The sequence below is a fragment of the Chrysemys picta genome, chromosome 11, assembly GCF_011386835.1.
Source record: "Chrysemys picta bellii isolate R12L10 chromosome 11, ASM1138683v2, whole genome shotgun sequence".
In the NCBI taxonomy this organism is placed as follows: domain Eukaryota; kingdom Metazoa; phylum Chordata; order Testudines; family Emydidae; genus Chrysemys; species Chrysemys picta.
The window spans coordinates 21,073,012-21,098,331 of NC_088801.1; the positions used below are offsets into that span (position 1 = coordinate 21,073,012).

General features: G+C 38.8%; 1 protein-coding gene across 1 annotated transcript in view; it reads right to left on the reverse strand.

Moving 5' to 3' along the window:
- Nucleotides 1-25,320, reverse strand: part of LRP1B (LDL receptor related protein 1B) — a 1,261,104-nt gene that overhangs the window by 153,633 nt on the left and 1,082,151 nt on the right. Inside the window, exons 62-67 of the mRNA XM_065561615.1 lie at nucleotides 23,496-23,684; nucleotides 22,412-22,560; nucleotides 11,988-12,081; nucleotides 6,407-6,523; nucleotides 6,172-6,291; nucleotides 941-1,060 (exon numbers count right to left, since the gene is read on the reverse strand). Coding sequence (XP_065417687.1) covers nucleotides 941-1,060; nucleotides 6,172-6,291; nucleotides 6,407-6,523; nucleotides 11,988-12,081; nucleotides 22,412-22,560; nucleotides 23,496-23,684 — 789 coding nt within the window. The remainder of the gene's footprint in view (nucleotides 1-940; nucleotides 1,061-6,171; nucleotides 6,292-6,406; nucleotides 6,524-11,987; nucleotides 12,082-22,411; nucleotides 22,561-23,495; nucleotides 23,685-25,320) is intronic.

Below are 25,320 nucleotides of genomic sequence, written 5' to 3' on the forward strand. Positions count from 1 at the left end.
TATTTACTTATCATAGTTCAAGTTTGCTGTTTGTCCTTCAGTGTATGATGACATTGCTAGTATGGAAAGTAGGTAGTGACTCTAGGACCCTATACTATTTTACTATTGTTAAACATATTTTTAACTATTACTGGAAAAACATGAACTTGGGCCTTTGCAGTTAAAATGTCTTTCAAGTCACCTTTCTGGTACAAATAGCAAAAATGTAGCAAAAAATGCTAAAGATTTTACTTTTTGTGCAAAGGGGAGCAATAAACAACAACAAAAGAAGTATTCCCAAAGAAAATAAATAAGCTTTTTTTCTATTTACTATTGGATTCATAAAAGTCACTAAAAAATTCTGCTTTCAAGTTGCTTAACACTTGATGTATACTCCGCTAAGGCTTTGTGAGGCCTGTCTTAGACTGGAATGTTCCTTCAGTTCTCCTGTGATAGCTGATACAAAAATCTGTTTATTTTACACAATGTAACCTAGTTAAACTACTCAGATGTTTATAGCAGTTAGTTTTTTTTTATTTACCAGCATTTAGTTGAATACAATAGGCAAAAAATATGTAGAAGAAATTAATAGGCTCTGGGTAATTCTGCGATAAGAATTAAAAAAGAAGCCACTAATGTTTCAGGTGAGTCATTTGTTTCATAACTGTAGTCCATAAAGCAGATGCTTCAAGACAGATTTCACAGGTAAAATAAAGCTATTCTATTAGCTAATTACTTTGAAATAATGACACAGGACATATTTAATATCATTGCAACTTTCCCGTTACAAATTATGGTAAGAAAATAAAAATAAATTTTAAAAAATGGGAAAAGTCTTCTTGAGCAAGAAAGTTATAAAGATACTGGTGTTAGAAATATAAGATTTTAATAAAGCAATGTCACTACTTTTAAACAAAAAGTTTCTGCCTGCACTCCTTTGTGTGACTGTTGTCAGACTCACCACAGTTTGCTTCATCTGATCCATCAGCACAGTCCGGGTCCTCATCACATACCCACAGTTTAGAAATACAGTGTTTTGTAGTTTTACACTGGAAATGGTCTGGAGAACAGCTGTTTTCCGCTTTAAAGAAAGGGAGTTATTTTTAAAGCTAAAAATTTCTGCCAAGACTCAAAATGTTTTTTGTTAAAATAAATAATCCCAAATGTTAAAAACAGGCTCCCTGTGAGTTCTATTGAGTTTTTCAGTAATATCTCCAGGAAAATAGCAATCCGTTTTAATGCATTCTCTTATTATTTAATCCATTTGATTATTAATAACATTGTCCAAATGAATTTAGAGAGAGCACAATATTTATGGTGGTTTTCCATTGATTACAAACAAGAACATTTTCAACATAGGTTACATTTGATAGACCAAATGCTAACGATATACTAGTTAAAAGGCTCATCACTGTCTTCTGGAGTCTTTCAGGTCTTGTCTACACTACAGAGTCTTGTCAACAAAAGTTATGTTGACACTCAAAAAGCGCTATAATAAAAATCAGTATTGCATGTTCACACTTGCTCCCTCTGTCAGCAGAGCGTGTCCACAGTCGGGGCACTATCATCGACAGTGTGAGCAATGCACTGTGGGTACATATAAAGAGACTTTGAGAGGAAAACTGGTAAAGAGGAAGTGAAAGATGGACATCTGAAGACTGAAACAAAGGGTAAGGAGCAAGCTTCACCATCCTGGTTGCCATCCTCACCATATCCTGGAACCAAGAGATCCATTGTAACATCATTGGGCTTTTGTCATCCTGATCCCAAGACATGTCCTGACCGGACCAAAGAAGTGGCCCAGATGACATCTCCATCTTCACTGGCTCCAGCTATATCCTAGCCACTACATGGGATGTGAGACTTTGTCATGTCCCCTTCCTCTCTTTTGTGCATTCTTTTCAATCTCCCACCTTATTTCTTCTCTTTCCAAACCCTTTCCTTTTTCCTTCTGTCTAATAAGAATATGGCTAAGCTGGCCAAGACTGCATGTTTTGTAACACTGTTGTAAGCCTGTGACCAGAAAGAGACAGCTATATGCAATATCATGGTACAATTTTGCCAGGTCTCAGAGTGGTGATAAGACTGTGTACTGTGGCTCAGTTTTGCAGCAGCAAGGTTACAAGTTAAAACCAGTGACAGCTGCATTTTCTATCTTTGCTGTTCTTTCCCCTTTTGTGTATGTTTTTCATGTTTTGCCTTTTAGAAAATGGGATCAGACTTTAACAACAGCAGCAACAGCAGCTGCAGCCCAACCGAACTAACTTCTCTTTTTCTCTAAAGGACAGTTATTACCATCTTAATACCAACTAAGAGACTGTCAAAGGAAGGGTTATTTTCCTTCCAAAGACTCTCTGCAGCTAAAGGGAAAGGGAACTAGGGATGCTGTTAAAATGTAAGCCTTATTAAATATTTTACATTTCAAATGCTTTAATGGCTTTTCCCTTTTTTCCCATTTAATAAAATGTAATATTTTTCAGTATGTGTTTGCCATGGTACTAAGCAGGTTGAGTTTTGCATAGGAAACCCCAAACAATGTTTAAAACTATTTAATGTTGGACAGTTTCAGGGTCATGTTAATACCTTTGACTCTTTGGGCCCCTTTATTAAATCTAAATGTACAGGGAGTCCTCTGACTTACGATGCCTGACGCCACTTACTGCGCTTTTCAATGGACTGCTCGTTTTGCCCTTATGACGCTCGATTTGCATAAAGTTTGCTTGAAATCTCTTGCTGGTTGCATTATACAGTACTGGAATGGATCTGGAAGGGGTTGCTTTTGATTGGCTTTGAGGCAACAGGGTAGCTTATTGCCGGGTAGGGTTGTTTTTGATTGGCTTCCGGCCCCGGGCTCAGCCAATCAGAAAGCTTGAACAGTGATTGGCTGAGGCTCAGCATGTGTGCCATTCTCCCTGGCTTCTTCTGAGCCTGTGTTGCCGGCATTCTGAGCAGCATATGTGAGTTTATATGTTTATCTAAAGGTTCTTTACAAAATACAGTGTACAGTAAATACATTGACATTGCAACATTAGTCATCTATAATTCATATAGTACAAAAATCTGGGTTATTGTGGTGAAAATAGTGTATCAAGCCTTGGTTCAGGAAACAATCTCCCTTTCATACCATTGATTCCTATGGGAAAAACCGTTTCAACTTACAACGCAATTCTGAGGAATTGTATCATAAGTCCGAGGACTCCCTGTATACAACAGTGTCCAGTGCTACCAAAATCCTTCTGCTCTGTCTTCATTGTTTTGAAGAAAAGTAGTAAATTGAAGAACCAGACTGAAAACTACTTCACAATGTCAACATAATAGCCCAGGTAACAGAAGATTTTGCTGTAAAGAATTGCTTCCAATTTTCCTAGTTCCTGAAAGCTGCTTTGTATGGATGTCTTCGTTTCCAGGATTTCCACCTTAGCAACTAAACCTGGTTCTTAGTGCATTCATGGGTTTTCCTTTTAAATCCTTACAAAAAGTGCTAGAAAAGTTCCTCACATCAGAGATGGCATGTGATTATTTTCTGCTCAGCCAGGAGTATGAAAAAATTAATGCCCCTTTCCTGTAGGGATCCTATCCCTAGTTATTCACCAATCAAAAAGTAATTTTCTTCTCTCACTTCCTTCCTAATGTATTTATCTCACTAGCTCAGAAGATTTCCTTTCATAAATCTCCTTGGAAAGTTAAAAAAAAAAAAAAAGACTGGCCATGAACATGGACTTATTTAGCAATATTATGGCCTATGACAAATTAGTAGAACAGAAAATGACCTTGAATGTGTGTATGCTAACAAATGTTAGTCAAAACATGTAGCTTTATATGGATTTCCCATCAGCTGTAGAGTTCTCATAGCCAGGTTCTAAGCCACCTGCCCTTTGGCCCACAGCACAGTGGGCATGTCATAAACAGAAAGGGGTGGGAGGAGTTATGTCTGGATTGCTTTGCAAGCTGCTTAGTCTCTTGGGCCTGGTCTACACTTGGGGGGGGGAATCGATCTAAGATACGCAACTTCAGCTACGAGAATAGCGTAGCCGAAGTCGACGTATCTTAGATCGACTTAGAATCACTTACTTCGTGTCCTTGTGGTACGAGATCGACGGCCGCTGCTCCCCCATCGACTCCGCTTCTGCCTCTCGCCTTGGTGGATTTCCGGAGTCGACGGCAGAGCGATCGAGGATTGATTTATCACGTCTACACTAGACGCGATAAATCAATCCACGATAGATCGATCACTGACGTACCCTTGGAGTCAGTTACCATATGGCACAATTTAAGCACATTCTAGGTTGTGCTAATCTGCACTGGAACTGGGATGACAATCATGGAGCTGTAACCAGCTCTCTGGTGCTCCCCTACCACTTGTCTGTCCCCCTCCCCACAACGTGCCAGGCATAAATTCAGCACAGCCAAGAATCTGATCCCATATTTCAGAAAACAAACAAACGTTCTTTTACAAATAAATCCTAGATTATTAAAACTAAACAAAGATTTATCATCTAATTTGCTTTTCATTATTTATACTACTGTTGACTTTTTGCATTTAGCTCAGCTTGGGCAATGAAAAGTCTCGGGTTTGTTTATATTTAGTTTCTAGTCATTTTCAGTTTCAGGTTTTCATGAATTAGCACGATGTTGCAGTGTTTGAGATGGAAAATCATGAAGTCATGCCTATGTAGTAAGAGTATTTGTAATAATAATACCTTGCTCTTATATAGAACTTTTCATCAGTGGATCTCAAAGCATTTCATTACAAAGGCAGACAGTATCATTATCTCATTTTACATGGCACGGTGAACTGAAGTAACTTGCCCAAGATTCCCCAGCAACCAGTGGCAGAGACAGAAATAGAAGCCAGGTGTTCTGACTCCTAGTCCAGTGTTCTAGTCACTAGGCCACACTGCCTAGTGTAAAGTATCAGCGGGTAGCCGTGTTAGTCTGTATCTACAAAAACAACAAGGAGTCTGGTGGCACCTTAAAGGGTACGTCTTCACTACAGATGCATCTGAAGAAGTGAGGTTTTTACCCACGAAAGCTTATGCCCAAATACATCTGTTAGTCTTTAAGGTGCCACCAGACTCCTTGTTGTTTTTGCCTAGTGTAGTATGTCATACCAGTATTGTAAAAGTAATTGCGACAAAGAATCTGAGCCACTATCCAAAAACATGGCAAAAAAGAAAAAACTGCTTATGGACTTCATCTAACAAGAGGCTTGACTGAAACAAGATAAAATCAGGCAATGTGGTTCCTGAAAAGCAGTAACTGAGCTAACTTAGGCTTCTGAAAGGTGGCTATTAATCATCAATATTCAAGGGTCTTTGTATCCACAATGGCCCTTTTCTAAAGAATGCATGGAGTCTCCAAGCCATTGTGTATGTGAAGTTTGAGAAAACCAATTTAGAAATGGGGTAGCTGCCCTGGATCAGTGGGGGCTTGAAGAGCAGGCTGAGTGAGTGACAGAGTCATCTCTCGTTCTAGATGGCAGTATGGTGCTGATAGGCAGACCAGAAACATCAGAGAGAGATGATTATATTTACAAGATGTAAACTCTTCAATGTTCCCCCTCTGTAACTAAGCTGAAAATACCTTATCTAGTTTATCTTATTAGAAATATAAATGTAGGTTTTTAGCTGAAATTAATTTTTTTAATTCAATTTTCTCTGTTTTGATTTTTTTATTAAGATTAATATCATATGGGTAAATTTGAGCAGACCTTCCATAAAAGAGAACTCCGTAACCTCCAAGGAGAGGTGCTGTAGGATAAAGAGTTCTAGAACCTATACCCTCTCTCAGTTAAGGGGCAGGAACAAAGATATCCTCTCCCAGTAAATTGTGTTGCCATCAGGCCATGGCAGAGAGTCACATGAGGAATGCTAAAAGACCAAGGAGGAGACAAGAGATGGTGGTGGGAGTGGTCATTGTAATATATACAGTTTAACCCAAATAAGAGACCCATATAATTTTCTAAAAATCAATTCTCTTTTTTTTTCTCATTGTCCTGGTTACAAAAAATTGAAGTCAGTGACAGAAGTATTTGATTTTTGTACACAGAATATCTCAGGTACTGTATGTCAAATAGTCCAAAAGATTAACTGTTTTTCATTGGGCATACAGTAATTTTACATATAACTTTTAAACTCTATGTTTAAAACTATCCATCACTGTGCAATACAAAACTCTTTAAACATAACTTACGACAGTCTCTTTCATCTTCTTCATCACCACAGTCATTCTGTCCATTGCACCTTAGATTTATTGGAATACATTTCTGATTCTTTGTACACTTGAACTGACCTGACAGGCAGACATGTGTGTCTGGAAGAGAGATGAAAAAAAAAGTTTTCCAGATGAGTTTCTCATGAGAATTTAAACCATCTTAGCTAAAGATCTTAGTCAATTTTTGAATTCTGTGCTACATATAAACACCTACCACAGTTGAGTTCATCAGAATTGTCCCCACAATCATTTTCTCCATCACAGATAAAGGCTGGCAGAGCACAAAGTCCAGTTCCACACTGAAAACGTCCTGGTTGACATTTAAATTCAGCTGGGAAAAAAAAAAACCAAAACAAATCTTGCACAGTTGCATACAGGGTTTATAAAACGTATAAACAAAGCTTTTCTGCTATTCAAAATGTATATTGGATTACTTTAAACTATGTATGAACCCCAATGTGAAAGTGTACATGTCAGACAGAAGTTTCATGGATTTTTCCTTTCTGAATAAACTGATCAAATACATGGAATGATCCGAGCCCCATTGAAGTTAGTAAAAAGACTCCCATTGATTTCAATGGCATTTGGATTGGCCCACAATGAGAAAATGTCATGAAATCATTTGGATATTTTTATATCTATTTCTTTATATTAAAAAATATCTTTAACCTATAACATAACAGAGGTTAAAAAATCTCATTAAGTACAGAAAAATTACCAGCACTATCACAGGGATGGTAATGTGCCAATTATATTATTACTCTTCAATGGAGTAATTGAATATATTTAAAAGTTATTAAATTAGGATATATAGACTCAACCAGAGTATTCTGTAGTTACTAAACCATAACTGAACACATATTTTTCAATTATAAGATTGAAGCACTAAGGCTGAGGAGGGTCTCATTTACATGATGACTGCACATGAGTTATTTCACAGTAATGATACAGTATGCAAAACCCTGTGCTCTGATTGGCTGAAGGGGACTATTAGAAGAGATTTATATAATTATTGCATGTGCATTTCTTAATAAACAGATAGTAATTATGAGATCTTGCAACCATGTCTATTACTATTTATTTGTAAGCATCAGTGTGCTAAGATATGTACAAAACAGAAGAGAATACACAGTCCCAGCTCTGTGGATTTTTTAATCTGAACAGAAAACACAAGAACCCACTGGGACACCAAGAGTCTGATGCTATCTTAATTGGATGATTATTATTTTTATTTGTGTTGGTTAGCATTTATGTGCCTTAGGGAAGAAGTCAGCTTTCAATGGGGATTTGAATAAAGAAAGGATGGAGACCAAGAGCAATAATTTGGGAAGGGATTCCAGAAGAGAAGATGATATGGAAACAAGATTGAAGAAGAAAGTCAATTGGTGAGAGACAACTTTGTAAGGGTGCCAGGTTGAGATAAGAAACAGCAGAGATGCAGATGTGGAAGTCCCTGTGCAAACCTTTGAAAGGGAAAGTTTGATTTTGATGTGGAAAGTGACAGGAACTTCCTACTGAAGAGGTTACAACAGCCCTTGATGCCTCTGTCAGTTGTTTTCTTCTACAGTAAAAGTTAGAAAGTACTGAAGTGTACTAAACATGTATCCCTAACTCTGGTTCCTAAACAGAATAGGATACAAAAGTTATCAGCTGCCTGGGGATTCCCCTATGCTGGTTAAATTATAAAGGGGATTCACCCGGGAGACCAAGATCTGTCTGAAGCTATAAATGTGTATGCAGTAGATAAACCATCTGTGCTGACAAGTTGCCAAATGGCTATGACAAAACATCTCGCTAAAGGGATTAACGTCTGTCCTCTCTAGACCATGAGAGAATCTGTAGTTATTACTATTGAAGGGATTATTATATAAATCTGAGATTCTTTGAGTTTGACCAAAGCCCAAGAAATGGTACATAAATATATAATCTGGTGAAGGAAAATATAGCCAACTAGAGACATTCTGGGTACAACCCAAGAAAGGTTTGTAACAAATCCTCCTGTGAATTTATCACAGAATAATTTCCTTATCTGCAAGTGCATTCTCAACTCTTAGCCCAGAACAGAAATGAGATAAGCCTTATGCAACAATAACCAATGATACAATCCCAGGTAAAGTAGGTAAAATATGCCCATTCTTACATTCTGATATAGAAATAAAATGCAAATTTTAGCCAAGTTATTCTAAAGAAATAGCATGTTTAAAATGCCAAATGTACCACAAGGCTCTTAAATGTAGGAAGACTGCCTGGAAGCTGTGCATTTCAAGAAGTAGTTTACACATTTAAAGATGGTATCAGAAATTTAGAGGAACATAAACAACACTACATTAATGCACACTAGGGAACTTTTAATGTGCACCGGCAGGGTTCACATAGGCTAGCTAATGTGTGATATGCTACTATGCACTAGAATTTATGCCCTCTCATGTGGATTAACACACCATGTAGACAAAACTTAAGTCACTATAGACAGTGAGATGAGGGTATGCAATTGGTGCAAACTGGATAGTCACATTAAGAATTTAAATATTAGTGTCTTGTTAGTGTTGGAAGGCTTTAAGACTGAATCCTTACATCCACAAATAGATCCTCAATAATGTGAGAGTCAGAAAAAATGATCTACTTTTTAATATATAGACGAGGCACTCCACAGATGACAAGGGGATACTCCAGTTCTCCCAGCATGGAGAGTTCCAAGCTGATCAAAAACATGGATATTGTGTTCCACCAAGGAATGGCCTGCACTTCTCTCTGTGAAGTGTATAATCAAACAGTTCTAAATCCAATTAAGATTTTGTTCAAATCAGAAATGAGTCAGATATCATCACAATTTTCATAAAATATGGAAGGGTAAAGACCCTGCTGATGTGTAATTTTCTCTTCAAGCTTTTCCCCCCCCAAAGCTAAGACCCTCTGGCCAAAAAAGAATAAACATTCAGCCCAAAATGTGTCACAAAAAGTATGAAGTGTTTGTGTCATGCATCATATCTGCAACAAGTAGACACTACTCAAGAACACCAAACTCAGACTGGTTGTTCTCTGATAAAGGTAGCTGACCTGACAGTTGTTCTTACACAGATTCTTTCAGGGCTATCATTTCCATCACCTGTCTCTAAATCTTTTGGAATCTAGCAGCTATCAATGATCAAGATCCAGAACTCTGAGTTGTGATAATACTCCAGCAGATGCTCAGATTGTCTACAACTGAGACTTACTTTGCTGTCAGACATATGCCTCCCATGATTGTCCTGGGGAATCCTATTCAACACAAACCAGCATGGCATCCTAGGAAAATAGGAACTGTCTTCTCCTGTTTATGTGTAAAGTGGATACTCAAATGACAGTTTAGATCAGGAACATTTCTAGTTTATTGTGAAGATTTCAAATTATTATTATTCAAATATTAGTCCTTAGAAAATTCAAGACCATCTTTATCTTACATATAATAGCTGTGTTTGCTGCCAGAGAGACCAGAGTATTGGGAGTGACAGGCAGGAAGCATTCATATTAAGTTCAAAAAAGAGGAAAGGAACCTCACAATCATGTCCCTGAGAGACTGTTCACTGTGTTACTTGAGTTACTGAGGTACCACAATCATCTTTCCTCTCAATGTGAACTTGTAATTTCCAATTTAAGGAGACATAAGTGTGTTAAATTTGACTGAGCACACTAAAAATAGACGTGTAGCAACAGCCGCATAAGGGATAGCCGCTCAAACATGTACCCATTCAAGATGCTAGATACATACTTGGGTGGGTAGCCCTTCCTGCCACTTTACCATCCTGGCTACATTTCTATTTTTAGCGTACTAGCTCATTCAGAGCTAGCATCGGTATGTCATCCTTGAGCTGGGAATTACATTTCCAGCTTGAAATGTAGATGTCCCCACAGTTAAGGGAAGCCTACCTCACTGAGTTTTGCCAAGTATTGAGATGAGGTCTGTTATGCAAACCATTTATTTTGCTTTACTTCCATTTTCTCTCTGTTTTTAATAAATCTGTAGACAACCCAAAATGCTTCAAGCTATAAAGAGAGGTGCTAAGGGGTAAGAAGTTTCTGGAGCCTAATCCCTCACTCTTGGTCTTGATCATATGTGGCACATAGAGTTATGGCTTATCCTCTTAAAATGCATTGCAAAGAGGAGTAGCAGGAGAACAAAGGGAAGAAGCCTGATGACCAAGGAGATGCACACGAGCAGTTGGGCCAAGTGATAAATACGTATCCCTTTTATAGCACCTTTTTACAAAGAATTTCAAAACACTTTACAAACATCCAGGCCTTTATCTGAAGCCCATTGAGTACAAGGGAAAGACTCCCATTGACTTCAGTGGGCTTTGGCGTAAGCGATTAAAACCTCCTAAACCCATGATATAACAATATTTAGTGATTCCCATTTCACAGATGGGGAAAAAGTTACAGACTATTTAAATAGCTTCCCTGGGGGTAAATAGAATAGGGTTTAATACAATATTTTTTAAACTTTTGCACTTAAATTAAGGGTACTGAAACACCTCTAGTTTGGTTCACACATTGCAGAATATCCTGACCATTTTTCTGCAATGGAAATTCAATAAAATGTAAAGCTTGACATATTACTGAGGATGAAGCTATTGCATGTGATTTACTACAATGTCCATGTGGTAAACAGACAAGTCAGTAAGGAGCAGAATTCTAGGTAGATAAATGAAGTAAGGTAACTTGTCATAAAAAGTAAAAAGATCAAGTATTTTTCTATTATTGAACTTGTGACAATGAAAAAGGCATCATAACAAAAGATTTAGAAGCATATGATAATTGCTTATTTTACTCTGTTTCAGCATATTTCTTTGTTAAAATGTGGATTACAAATTTTAGTGCACAAGATTAAAATGAAATGACTGTGAATTAGAATTAAAGAGAAATGCAGGGGAGTGAACATTTTTTATTGTGAGTACAAATTTGAAGGTACAATTAGGGTTGCCAATTTTGGTTGGACAGATTCCTGGAGGTTTCATCACTTGACATAAATAAGCATTTATCTTTAATTCCTGGAGACTCCAGGACAATCCTGGAGGGTTGGCAACCACAGGTACAATGCACTCATGATCTTTTGATTTTTTGGAGATACAGTAAATCACATAAGCGGTTAGTGATTGAGGATGAAAGGAAGCATCATCCTCTAGACATTAAAATGTAGTAAACCAATTCCAAAGAAACAGTGTTTTCCAATACCTAAGACAACTTACATTCCGCTGTCATGGCAAAACCATGACAGTTTCCCTCTGGGATGCTGAGAAATCATCATGATTGACTTGACAGGGGGAATATTATGGAGGCTACTGTATGAAGTCTGAGAGACTATCAAGGAGAAATCTGCTGATTCTGCACCACTACCAACACACTGAGCCAAAGTTCCGTAAGATGGTTAGAAATAGTGCATCTCACAGAATCATTTGTACCTGATTTGTAAATTCGAATCCCCAAAACATCCTTTTGCATTGTTTGTTAAAACAGGAAACTCTATGTGAAATGTACTCAGAATTGTAGCAAGAGTCACTTAGAGAAAAGTTGAACAAATGTCATTATTCAGGTTTAAAAATCGAACTTGAACCCAGTTTTTCAAGAAACTAAGAAAAAGTTAAACTGTGATTTTGGATTTGAGAATATGTACTATACATTCTTGCAGTTTGTTAAGGATTTTCAAATGACACGTAGCAGTGATCACCTTATTTAACTTTCTAACTTTTGCATTACAGTATCTTATACAAGAACATCATGGAAAAAGACGTTGGATTTAAAAATCAGAATGTACTTACGACATTCTTCAGGTTCATCTGATCCATCCCCACAGTCATCTACAGTATCACATTTCCACCAGAATGGAATACATTTATCAGTTTTGCAACGGAACTGTAGTAAGAAATGGAGCCAAAAAAAAGTCTTAAAATATGAATATTTTTCATGCAAACAAAATAATTTATGAGAAATTAGACTCATAGCTCAAAACTTATACCTGTTTCCCTAATGTGCATTTACAGTTGATTTTATACAAGATACTTTTAGAGGAGTGTTGGCCTAGATCTTCATCTGGTATAAAACAGTGTAGCTCCAATGATAGTAAAGCTATCCCATTTTACAACAGCTCAGGATTTGGTCCTTTCAATTTTAATTCAAAATAGAAATTTACATTCCTTAAAGAACTGTTCTTGGGTCTCTTGAAGCATATATTTAACAGCATTCTTTTAGAATGAATCTGAGTAACAGCAGATATGTTGAAGTTGCTTAACAATTCAACCGAATATACAGTTTTGTTTTTATACAATCTCTTTTATGTAAGTTGAATCAAATCAATGGAACAACAACCTAATTCTCCTGATTCCTCAAAAGGCAAAAATCTGTTAAGTAAATGCCTTCAAAAGGCCAATATTGCCCTTAATCTCAATTAGAAGCTCTGCTGTTCCTTCACTATCGCTGAGAGAAGAATGCTTCTAGGAGTTAAACTGAAATCACAAATTATTTTTGCCAATAACATCAAGTGGCAGAGTCCGGGTAGTTTAAGAATACTGGTAATCTATTTTAGTTTTTCTATATGGTGCTTATCCCTGGTTATTTAAGTGCTGCACAAAAGTAAGGAGTACAAAAGCCCAGAAACAGAATATGTTTTACTTTGTAAATTCCACCAGGGGAGAGGAGTGTGACTGAGTATACGTTTTCTGTTTGTTTGTTTTGTTCTAAGAGCATTGATCCTTAAGGAAGTTTTTTTTTTTAAAGGTGTGTTTTTCACCTTAATCTGAATACCATTAAAGCTCAGTCTAAGTTTTTCTGCCAGGAACTTCCACAGCCAGGATATTGCTGTCAATTATGCTTTGTGATCTGTAGTTAGAACTGAGGTATAAACGCTGAATTATTATTGTTGAAGATAGCTGGGAATCGCTAAAGATAAGGTGGGTCCTGTGAAGTAGCCAGGTCCCAAACACTTAAGTGGCCTTGTAGAAAAGGGCTTTCAAGTTCTATTCTAAAGTGGATGATGTAGTATACCCATGTGGCCTCTATCATAAAGTGTGCAGCTGCAAGCCATACCACCAGCTCCAATCTTTCTCCAGTGTTTATGCCCAAGCTCAGGTAGAGTTAATTGCAATAATTCCACCTGGAAATGTGGAAAATAGAGATGATAATGGCTATGTCCTCATAAAAGATAAAATCCACAAATCCAGAGTCATCCACTCATTTTGCTTAAACCACCAACCAATTTTAACTGTTGGTCATCAGTGGCCTGGGAAAATTAAATGTAGACCATTAAAAAACCTTGGAATCAAAGTCTCCCCATCCCATTACATCTCATACTTGACATAGAGATCATCTATTAGCAAAAAATGCCCTATTTCTCTTTGCCTGGCAATACAGCTTTACCTGTTCCCTCTTATATGAGGACCCAACCATTGTAATCTATACTTTCAATATTCCTATCTTGGACTATTGATTGCAATTCACTGTATCTTAACTTGGACACGAACACTGGAGAAAGAGGTCACTTGGATATATCACCATCATCCACTTTAGAACAGAGTTGAAAGTCCTTGAAAAACTGCCTCTGTCATAGAAGCATGAGACTTAGGGAAGAATACAGGTGAGTTGATGTGTTGATTCAGATGGAATTCTCTAACCACCTTTGGTCAGACTTTTGGGTGTGCTCTTTAGGATATGTTGTCCGGGAAAAAAACTGTATAGACAGGATCAGCCATGAGTGCTTGAATCTCTCTCCTACCCTGCTTGCTGAGGTTATCACTACCAATTTGGAAGATTTCAGAGACAAGTGCAACAGAGAATAGATAATCATAAGTTTGAATGGAGGGCCCATGAACATTGAAAGAATCAGGATGAGATCCAAAGGAAGAATCAGTTCCTTGATAGGTGGAAAAACTCTTATTAGGCATGTTAGAAACTTTATGATCATTAGGTGTGAAATGAACGATTGACCCGCTATAGGTAGATGATGTGCTAAGAATGCTGCCAAGCATACTTTCACTGAGCTCAATTCACTGTTTCGGTTCTAATAGGTGCTATAGACTTTTTGATAATGAAACTTCCTGAGAGTTCAGAGATTGCTGGTGACACCAGAGAGAAAATCTTGTTCTTTTGTTGAAATTGTGGAAAGAGTAACCTTATCTTGAATAGAAAGATTTCTGGAGCTATGAGAATAACCTCTTTCTCACATCAGTAACAGCTTAGTTCTCTCATAGATAAACTAATTCTAAAATCTGTCTTTCTGAGATAAGGGCTACTAGAAAGTTCAGCAACAGTCTTATCTAATCTATTATTCTGATTAATCTTGACATGTAGTTATACTCAGATGGAGAATCCAGTGTACCTATGTCACTTGGGCTGTTACCTACATTTCTATGGTGCTTAGTTGTAAGATTCCAATCAGCCATTCTGGAGAAACTCTAATGTAGCTGATATCACTTTATGATTATTACATTTGGCAGTTAGGGCCCCATTGTGCTGGGCACTGTACAAAGAGGCAATCCTTGCCCCAGAAAGATTTCTGTTTCCGCTTGCACTGGAAACATTACTTGACCAAATCAATGAATGAGATTTCCTGGTTGAGTTCTGTCTGGTTACAAACATGTATCCAAGGCTAATGGAAAATCCCTGTTGAATTACACTTCTCTTCCAATGCCTGTGCTGTAAACCACAGATGTTCAAGATGAAGGAGTTCCTGATTCAAGAGCCATGTTGTTTTCTGCAGGTGCAATGTGGATTACTTGGTTATCTGTCAAGTCCAAAGTGCCCTGTGGGACAGGAGAGGACTTTCCTTTTCCTCTTTTCTGTACTTTTATGTGAACTCTCTTGAAAGGCAGAAGATTCTTCTCTGCCTAGTATATTGTTTCCACTGCTGTTTAAAAGTTTTGACCTCTGGTACGTTCCTGAATTTTGGAATGGATATAAAACAATCATCCCTGATGCATAAATAAATCTAGAACAGGAGGTAGGAGACTTCCCCTGTGAGCACCATAATTACCCCCTTTGTAATTTTTTGCACCTTCTGCTGAGATTTGGTTCTGGGCTGGGTATCAGCATTTTGCTAGTACTTAGCTGTCCACAAAGGAGCATTTGGATGTGGTTTGGGAGTGACACCTAATTTTGCATTGCCTCAAGAGTATGGTTCCATGACCTCAGAAGGAATTTCTGCACTGCATTTTGAAAAGCCCACTCAGGGAATGAAGGCAATGCCTGGCACCAGCAATCCTAGCAATTGCAGATAATTAGCTATAGGTGACAACTGCTAGGAAATGAATGGTACAATGAAGTTCTGGATCTTTGCAAATCTTCTCCATAGTGGCAAAATATGGCCAGAGCTATGTCTGTTTTGATTCTGGCGGCAACCATTCTCTGTATTGGGTTCAAAAAGTTCTTGATGTTGATCAACTGGTAAGCCTGAATTCTTTTCAGCAGATGCCCAGTTATAAATGAATGTGTTTCTCTGAGCAGGGTACTAATTAGCATGTTGTCTGTGCATGGGAATAGGTGCTTAACTTGCAACATGAGCAAGTCCTGTGACTACCAGACCTTTCTTAAAATTCTGGGTGTGGAGGAGCATCCAACATTTCCAGATGGTCTTCCAGGCAAATACTAACCAGGATCCCAACCCTGCTTAACTTCCCAGAGCAGAGAAATTCAGGCGCATTCAGCATGATATGGCTGCAGACACAGAGCAGAAGAAAGCATCTTGTATTGGAATTGTGAGCAAACATACACACATGCTGATTTTGTCTTGGTCATGTTGATAATTTTGTTGAGTTTATGTAGCTTTCCTTGTAAGCCTTTGCTCCAGATTTTGTTCTCCAGGGTTACAGTCCCTTCTTGGACACTCTTGGTGTTGGTAATGACTAACACATTGCTATGCTGGCTTTGATAGTGAGAGTTGAGACAACTCTACTATCTCAGCTTGCTAGATGTCTGTGGGATCCTGAAAGGTTGCTGGCCCACTCCCCGGGCTAGCTAGCACCCACGTACATACTGCAGGAGCAACCTAGTACCACTCTGTGCTTTCCTCAGTAATTCAGGCATCATTCTGAGCACAGGAAGGGATTTCTCACTTATCTCTCTGTAATCCCATGATGGTGTAGCTTCACAGGGAGTGGAATCCTCATGTGTTTCATTTCTGGTCTCAGAGATACTGAAGTGCTCCTTTTGCTTTATGTGAAGCCTGCCTGTGGAGCAGGGGAGGGATAAAGAGAAAAAAACCTTTCCTACCTTTCAGATTCTGAGCCCCTTTCCTTGGCAAAGCAAGGGTTTACAGTTGATGATCAGATGGCACAAATCCCTTTCCACTGTTACCTAATCTGAGATCCCTACCATTGTGGAGGGAGATATTTGGGCTGAAAGCCAGACAGGCACAATTCCAATTATTTTGCATCCTGAGTAAGAGCTTCACAGCAGTGACAGGCTTCTCTGCAGGCCCAGACATGTGGAAGGTGTGGGAGGGGCCGTGAGCTTGATACAGAGCACTATGAGAGCTTCTGTGTAGGAAAAAATTCCAGAAAACACTCCCTCCAAAAGGGGGAAGGCAGAGAAGGCATTTAACCTCTGATTTTCATCCCACTTGTTCTAACAGCAGTACTAACTGCTGCCTTGAAAAGATGATGCTCGCTTTTGACTTTTTGGGACCCAAAATCTCTGGGATTTGCAAGACTTATCCAAGAGCATCATAAAAATCTCAAATCAGTGTGTGTGGAAGGGGAACTGTGTAGCAGCCTGTCTTCTTTCCTCAGAGATGAGGACCCATTCCAATATCTGGAAGAGGAGGACTTTTGATCCTTTGGTGGGGGAAGAGGGGAGATTTTCTCCATCCAGCCTGGGTGTATTGTGGGAATTACCTGCTGAGCTGGCTAGATAGCATTTTCCTTAGACTCTTTCCCGAAAAGGTTCAGAAGCTCCTGATAGGACTTTTTTGCACTGGCATGGTTGTTCCTCAGAGCAGGGTGGGAACTCGGCATGCTGGTCCAACTCTGAGCACCATACCCTGGCAGCGTGAGAGTCAGCTGGCTGTGAACTGACAGGTCATAATTCACCCTCCGTAGAGCCCGTACATGTTACCTCGCATATGGAACAAAACTTAGATTTGGCCTGGAGTTTGTGGAACAACTCTGCCATTTTTGAAAAGGGGCAGAGGAATCCTGGAGGGGAGGCATTGCAGTGCTTGATCTGGGTGGTTGAAACCACTACACTGACAGGAGACCAGGAAAAAATATTATATGATGCTACTGCAGAAAAATGAATAAAAATAATGTTATAAAACAAAATTGTCTGGATAAATTGAAATGCCAACTTGTTCCACTGCTGGAGGAAGAAAATCGGGTGGCCTCAGTTGAAAGGAAGAGCTTAGTCCTTGAGTCCCAAGCAACCACACTGGACTGCCTCCAGATTCCATAGGTGGGGAAGCGAGTTCACCATGACTGAAGAATGAGGAGAGAGGCTCTGCAGCAGAAAGTGAATTAAAGGAACAGGCTTCTCAGCTGGACTTTTATGGTCTCCTGATACCCAAGAAGTTGAGAAACATTCCTGCTGATATGGCCATGTTATCCATAAAGGATGGAGGACAATGAAAGGATTCTATGTAAAAGTACCCAGGAAGCCTGAGAGACTCTGGAGACAAAGTTCTTAATGCAGCATAAGGGTGAATGTGACCCCCCAAGAAATCATAACTCCTTTGTCTGGAGAACTATTCCAGGCCTGCAAGCCCACCCAAATGGCAGAGAGGCTGACCCAAAAGCCCTGAGAAGTGAAATTCAATCAGGAAATGCAGTTATATTTCCCAGAGCTGAGGAAGGCACCCTCAACTTGATCCCTCTAGTACAGAATGAAGCACATACAGAAAGTGAAAGTGTGTCAGCACTGAGGAACCTGTGGTAACTCCAAAGAAAGGGTGGTAGGTACAAATTGTTGTCACTGGAAAGATTGGAAGTACCTTTGGGTTGAAAAAAACACAACCAAGGTCTCTGATCTGCTTATGGCAATGTTTTACTTTGTCCTCTGCAATGACACTGAGACCTACTCTCAGTTCCAATTCTTATCCTTATGCTTTAGACATCAGACCAACAGAAGAGCAGAACCAAGGCTTTTGTAAACAGCAGGTGTCACTGAGTTCCTGAGTTTCCAGTAAGGAACCCACCTAGCTGGTGACTTGCCAGTTGCTGAGCCAGTCTCCAGTACTGAAACTCTGCTTAAATAATTCCTTGCCCAGGAGAAGGCACCACTAAAGTCCCTCACGATGAAGATGCCACTGTCCTGACACACTGAAATGATGAAGCTGGTATATTCTGCAATGGAGCAAGTCTGAAATCATACTCCAAATATTCCTCTCCAATTTGAAACTGAATTAAGGTGCCAATCCCATCATCAAGGACTTGTGTTTCCAAATAGGCAAAATATTGTTTCACAGTTCCTCCCTCTCACCTACAATCTACTAAGGACCACAGAAAACATCCATCCTGTGCTGTACTATTATACACTGATTTTCCAGCAGGTACGTAAGCCCAGGACTCTATCTGAATTTGGCTCATTTTATAAATGAGTGATTTAATAAAAATGTAATATAGATGCAACTAAAAAGGTCATATCCTACATTAAAAGTCATTAAATTAAATGACATATTATTCTTTGAGGTGAATCAAATTGCTTTAGATCCAGTTATGTGTTTTCAAACATTGCAGCTGGTAATGGGTAGTTAGATAAATTTGCTACCAAACTTTTGTGAATATTTTCCTGTAGCATCTTCTGTTATGTTTATTCAGATCATTGTCAGAGATACTGTCAGAAAAAAGGAATAGCTGTGGTACCATACCTGAGAAGACTACATTCCAGAAGCACTGTTTCTACTAATTATGACACATCATAGTGCTTCATTACTTTGTACCCAGTGTTCATGGGTACCTTGCAGATATGGTACATGCAAGTAGTGAATATTACCATTGTAACAGAACACTTATTTTCAATGACTGTAAAGAGTTACCTATAATTTTTTAAAAGTTTTATTATAGAAGATAGTAATTCTGACACCAACTTGGGAAACACAATATGTCTCTTTTGATGAACGTTCATATATAGGAAGATGACTGAAAGGATGCTGAAAGTTATGAAAAATCATAACTGATACATTGTAGAAACATGTAAAATGCATCTAAATTGCTTCTCTCTCTATCACATTATTATGATTTAGAATCCATTATCTGACAGTACCTAGAGCTGGAAACAAGTGCTATATCGAATGGGCAAAATGAAATTTCTCGATTTTTTCCCCTTTTAATATCCCTCAACATCTGAGAGATATTAGAGCTTTAACTTATCACTGGTCCAGGATTTAATATTTCTTCAATTTGCAGTTAATCTGAGGCAGAAGTTTCATATTCTGGGGGGTATCATGGTTTGGGGTTCAATCCAGTGGGGCTTGTGTCCCCTCTTGCCCTGTAACCTGAGTGGCTCACAATCCTTTGCTACTATAGCTCCCAGCCCAGAAGGCTCATATTCAACAAGCAGGTAGGTCACATCCAAGTGTCTGTGTGCTATACAGCCACCCCTAGCACTGACCCCAGCAGCCTATCTACCGCCCCACAGCCCCACCTCCAAGTGTCTGTGTGCTATACAGCCACCCCTAGCACTGACCCCAGCAGCCTATCTACCGCCCCACCGCCCCACCTTCCATCAGCCTTAATTACAACCAGCCAGGTGACCCCCAACACACTCCCAGTCCTGAATTTTCCCAAAACCATGTGCTTGCAATGTCCAGCCTTTTCCTGGACGGTTCAGAGAAATAATAAGACAAAAGCACATCATAGCTTATTAACTTAACTTGGGTAAATACACTTTCTTTTCCTGAAAATAGAGCATTGAGTTGGTTTATAGTAAAAATAAAATACATTTTATTAACAGGACATAGATTAAATGATGCAAAGTAAAGTGAATAAAATTGGAAAAGGTTACAAGTAAATCAAAGAGAAACATGCATCTAAACATCTAAAGCTTAATCTATCAAGGTACAGGCTTTGTTCAGGATGGATTATCACCCAGCTTCCTTCTTCCAAGCTATGGTGGACATTCCCTCAGTCAGGACCTTCCACAGAAGTACAAGGCGCTGGCTCCGCTTCTCTTTCTAGGTGAAAGATCTTTGCCAAAGCTGGTTTTTCTCCTATATTTATTTCCCAGTGATTCAACTCTTCCTTGGTTGAAGGACCTATCTTTCTCAGTTTGGGAGAGCTCTGGTCCCTTGAGTCTAGTGATGGATGCCAAATATGGCTTCTGTCATTGCTTATATCTTCCAAAGTTCAATTACCTTGTTTCAAAAGGCAGGATGACCTCATGCTGTTTTTCCCTTCCTGTGGGCTTCCTATCTCCCTATATGTAAATGAGGCTTCCATTGTTTTGATTCTACCATGCTTAATTTGCATAAGAAACAGGTAAATAGCTGTGAAATTCCCTTCAGCCTAGGAGAGACCTGTTTCTCCATTTGTTTGGACACAGACTATGGAGACTAATATCAATATAATTCCTTATATAGTGTTGATACATACATTTTACAATGATATTAATCACCAGGGTGTCACTCACTTTCATAAAACACCTCACTCAATAAACGTTTATAACAGTGGTTCTCAAACTAGGGCTGCCGCTTGTTCGGGGAAAGCCTCAGGCAGGCCAGGCCAGTTTGTTTACCTGCCGCATCCGCAGGTTCGACCAATCGCGGCTCCCACTGGCTGCGGTTCGCCACTCCAGGCCAATGGGGGCTGCAGGAAGGGCGGCCAGCATGTCCCTCAACCCGCACTGCTTCCTGCAGCCCCCATTGGCCTGGAGTGGTGAACCATGGCCAGTAGGAGCTGCGATCGGCTGAACCTGCGGACGTGGCAGGCAAACAAACCGGCCCGGCCCACCAGGGGCTTTCCCTGAACAAGTGGTGGCTCTAGTTTGAGAACCACTGGTTTATAGTATGGTAATAGTGTATCCATCAGCTGCTTCAACTGCTTATGACTTGAGGTTCAGGCTCCCTTTGTATATAGTTCAGGTAAAGTTTCTCTTCCCTGTTGGGATGTAGATGCTAAGCTGTCTCATCCTCCACTTATTAGCTTGATAGCTTTGTTTACCTAATATGTAAATCTACCTTCATTGTCCCTAGCTGAAGACTGGGCTGGCCAGAGAAGCAAACATATTTCTTTGTCTAGGACAGACCTGTTAACCAAATCCCCCTGACATGCCTGGTTTAAATACTTTTTAGTCATAATTGCAACATATATTCATAACTCTTAATACACATCATATACATACATGACACAAGATTCTTAATGATCAATGAATTATTAGTTTTCCAATGACATATTACCTACCACCTTCTAGATACAGATTATAGCCGTAGTAAGGTGGGGTACACTGAATTGGTCAGGCCAGCTAAACTTATTACTTAATGCCAGTGAGCTGCTTGCCCTCTGGCACTGGGACGCTCTTAGGGTCACACAGGAAAATATTCAGAAACTCTTATTTTTGCAGATTGTTATGTAAACAAATGGGAGCTGTTTGAAAGCTGCTCAGAGGTTTGAAAAGTCCCCCTGGAGATTAGTGCAGGTGAGGTGGTGAAAAGTGCAAGATATAAATATGCTGTCACATGGTTCCATTATTTATCATATAGTTATAATCTCTACATATGTCGACCCAGATATTATTACAGACCTATTATTAGTGACTCCACAATTATGTTGTGTTGAATTTTTCACTTAAAGCAGGATTAAAATCCCTTGGCTTAACAGGTTAATGGCTAAATTTAGTGTTTAAATTTGGCACAATAACTCTCCTGAAGGCAAGCGAATTAACTGTGCCTTTTTTTTAAAGAAATATATACAACAACTTTTGCAGAGGAAACAAAAATATTTTCTGTCTGAAGTGTTGCCCTCATGATATTATGCTAGTATACCTCCTTCTTGTTAAACAATGAGTCACACAAGCTCCAAACTTCATACACAAAGATATTTTCATAGCACCTCAGGTATGCGATTTTTAAATTTTATATTTAAACACAAAGCATTCTTCTCTTTATATGCCCTAAGCTAACTGATATCCACAAAGAATAGCTGATGTTACTTCAGAGTTGTGCTGTGGTTTGGTGAACTCTTTCAGGGGTGCATCACTTTCATTAGTATTAACATTTGGTTGTAAATAAAGCTGCAAAAATATAGTAAAATGGCAACTGGCTTACCTGACTGGCTGTGCAGTTTGACAAGCAGGTCTTGTTATCTGCAGCAAGGTAAAAATTTGTGGGGCAGGCACAAGTGTGTGTTTTGCCAGGAGCTAAGAGACACAAGTGACTGCAGCCACCATTATTTATCATACACAAATGTTTAGACACTGTGAATGAAAAAGAAAAAAATTATTAAAACCTACCAACCAACAGGCTGATTCGCAGGGGAACCTTCCCCCTAAAAATAAAAAACCAACAAAGGAAACATTTTTTTCCCTTTAGGGAAGCTGCTAGTAATATAAACCTGTTACCTCAGCATACTTTAAATCTCTTTTATGGTAAAAGGGAAAGTAAAATTCACTAGGTACAAATTACATTATTTTTATAATGTCGTAGTTTATAAAAAAGCATTCTTAAAAACAAAAACAAACAAAAATTCACTTTTTTAGCCATTGGTCTTTCAAATTAAGGAGCACAAGCATTTTGTATGAGGCAAATTAATTCACTAATAAAAATGCAGATTTGAATGCTGAAACAATGAGAGAGAAAGCACTAATCTTTTACAATGGTGCTGCTAATTTGCTAATCTAGACCAGCTGCCAAATTTTATTTAACTAGAACTGTAATATACGGATGGTAGGAGATCAGAGAGAGTTATAATACTGTCCTCCTTCTGTAGGTTTTTTGGCCCAACTATTGTTTAAATATCTCTAGGGCTTGTTAGACACAAGTAATTCTTTAAAATATCAACTCTCCTGGTTTTGCAATAATAATAATATTGAAAGCTTTGCTAATACTTTATTTCTCCTTAGATGGACTGATTTTATCATCTTTGTAACATAATATCATTTTAACAATTCAATTGATCTAGTCAATATCAATAACTTGTTCTTCAATAATTTCAACTTGAAATTTAGTTACTTAAGAAATCTACCAAAACCACTGTACAAATACTTATAATCATTGCATAAAAATGCCCGATCCTAAAACAAAAAAATAAAAAACAAACAAACAAACAAAAAAACACTTCATTGAATTCAGAAATTAGATGTTTGTGAAATATGCTGATGTGCTGTCTGAAAAGCATGGATAGAATAATTACCATCAGGTTGTCTATAAGAATGATACACCTGGATATCTGTTATGGCATGCCATGAGTTAATCAGTGATATTCTGTCTGCTCCAGAGGTTTTGTGGGCACGGCTCAGTGACTTGGTTTTCCCATCTGTCCAGTAGATGTAGTCTTCAAACAATGTTAGTGCAATCACCCCTGGAATATCTTGATTAGGGACTGTAATAGGAGATGGTAAGATTAATGTTCAGTCTTGGAAGACTGCCAGTTAAAATATTCCATACTGTATGGGCTGACAGATACAACCACTACATAACTTCTTGTGAATAACTGCCTTGACAATCTGTCAAGCCTGCAGGATACTTTACTACCAGTTAAAATAATGCAGGATTGGGTGCACCAGCTTTGCTTGCATATATTTAGTGGGCCCAACTACTGCAAAGAAAATGAACGAATTTCAGTTAAGAAATATCTACGTCCAGATTCTAAACAAATGACATGTTAAATTTTAATAAAGTAGTTAGCATATATACACCTCTACCCCGATATAACGCTGTCCTCGGGAGCCAAAAAATCTTACATAAGAACATAAGCACGGCTGTACCGGGTCAGACCAAAGGTCCATCTAGCCCAGTATCCTGTCTATTGACAGTGGCCAATGCCAGGTGCCCCAGAGGAAGTGGACCAACAGGCAATGATCAAGTGATCTCTCTCCTGCCATTCATCTCCATCCTTTGACAAACAGAGGCTAGGGACACCATTCCTTACCCATCTTGGCTAACAGCCATTAATGGACTTAACCACCATGAATTTATTCAGTTCTCTTTTAAACGCTGTTATAGTCCTTGCCTTCACAACCTCCTCAGGTAAGGAGTTCCACAAGTTGACTGTGCACTGCGTGAAGAAGAACTTCCTTGTATTTGTTTTAAACCTGCTGCCTATTAATTTCATTTGGTGACCCCTAGTTCTTGTATTATGGGAATAAGTAAATAACTTTTCCTTATCCACTTTCTCCACATCACTCATGATTTTATATACCTCTATCATATCCCCCCTTAGTCTCCTCTTTTCCAAGCTGAAGAGTCCTAGCCTCTTTAATCTCTCCTCATATGGGACCTGTTCCAAACCCCTAATCATTTTAGTTGCCCTTTTCTGAACCTTTTCTAGTGCCAGTATATCTTTTTTGAGATGAGGAGACCACATCTGTACACAGTATTCGAGATGTGGGCGTACCATCGATTTATATAAGGGCAATAATATATTCTCAGTCTTATTCTCTATCCTCCCCTTTTTAATGATCCCTAACATCCTGTTTGCTTTTTTGACCGCCTCTGCACACTGCGTGGACATGTTCAGAGACCTATCCACGATGACTCCAAGATCTTTCTCCTGACTTGTTGTAGCTAAATTAACCCCCATCATATTGTATGTATAGTTGGGGTTATTGTTTCCAATGTGCATTACTTTACATTTATCCACATTAAATTTCATTTGCCATTTTGTTGCCCAATCACTTAGTTTTGTGAGATATTTTTGATGTTCATCACAGTCTACTTTGGTCTTAACTATCTTGAGCAGTTTAGTATCATCTGCAAACTTTGCAACCTCGCTGTTTACCCCTTTCTCCAGCTCATTTATAAATAAGTTGAATAGGATTGGTCCGAGGACTGACCCTTGGGGAACACCACTAGTTACCCCTCTCCGTTCTGAGAATTTACCATTAATTCCTTCCCTTTGTTCCAGGTCTTTTAACCAGTTCTCAATCCATGAAAGGGCCTTCCCTTTTATCCCATGACAACTTACTTTACTTAAGAGCCTTTGGTGAGGGACCTTGTCAAAGGCTTTCTGGAAATCT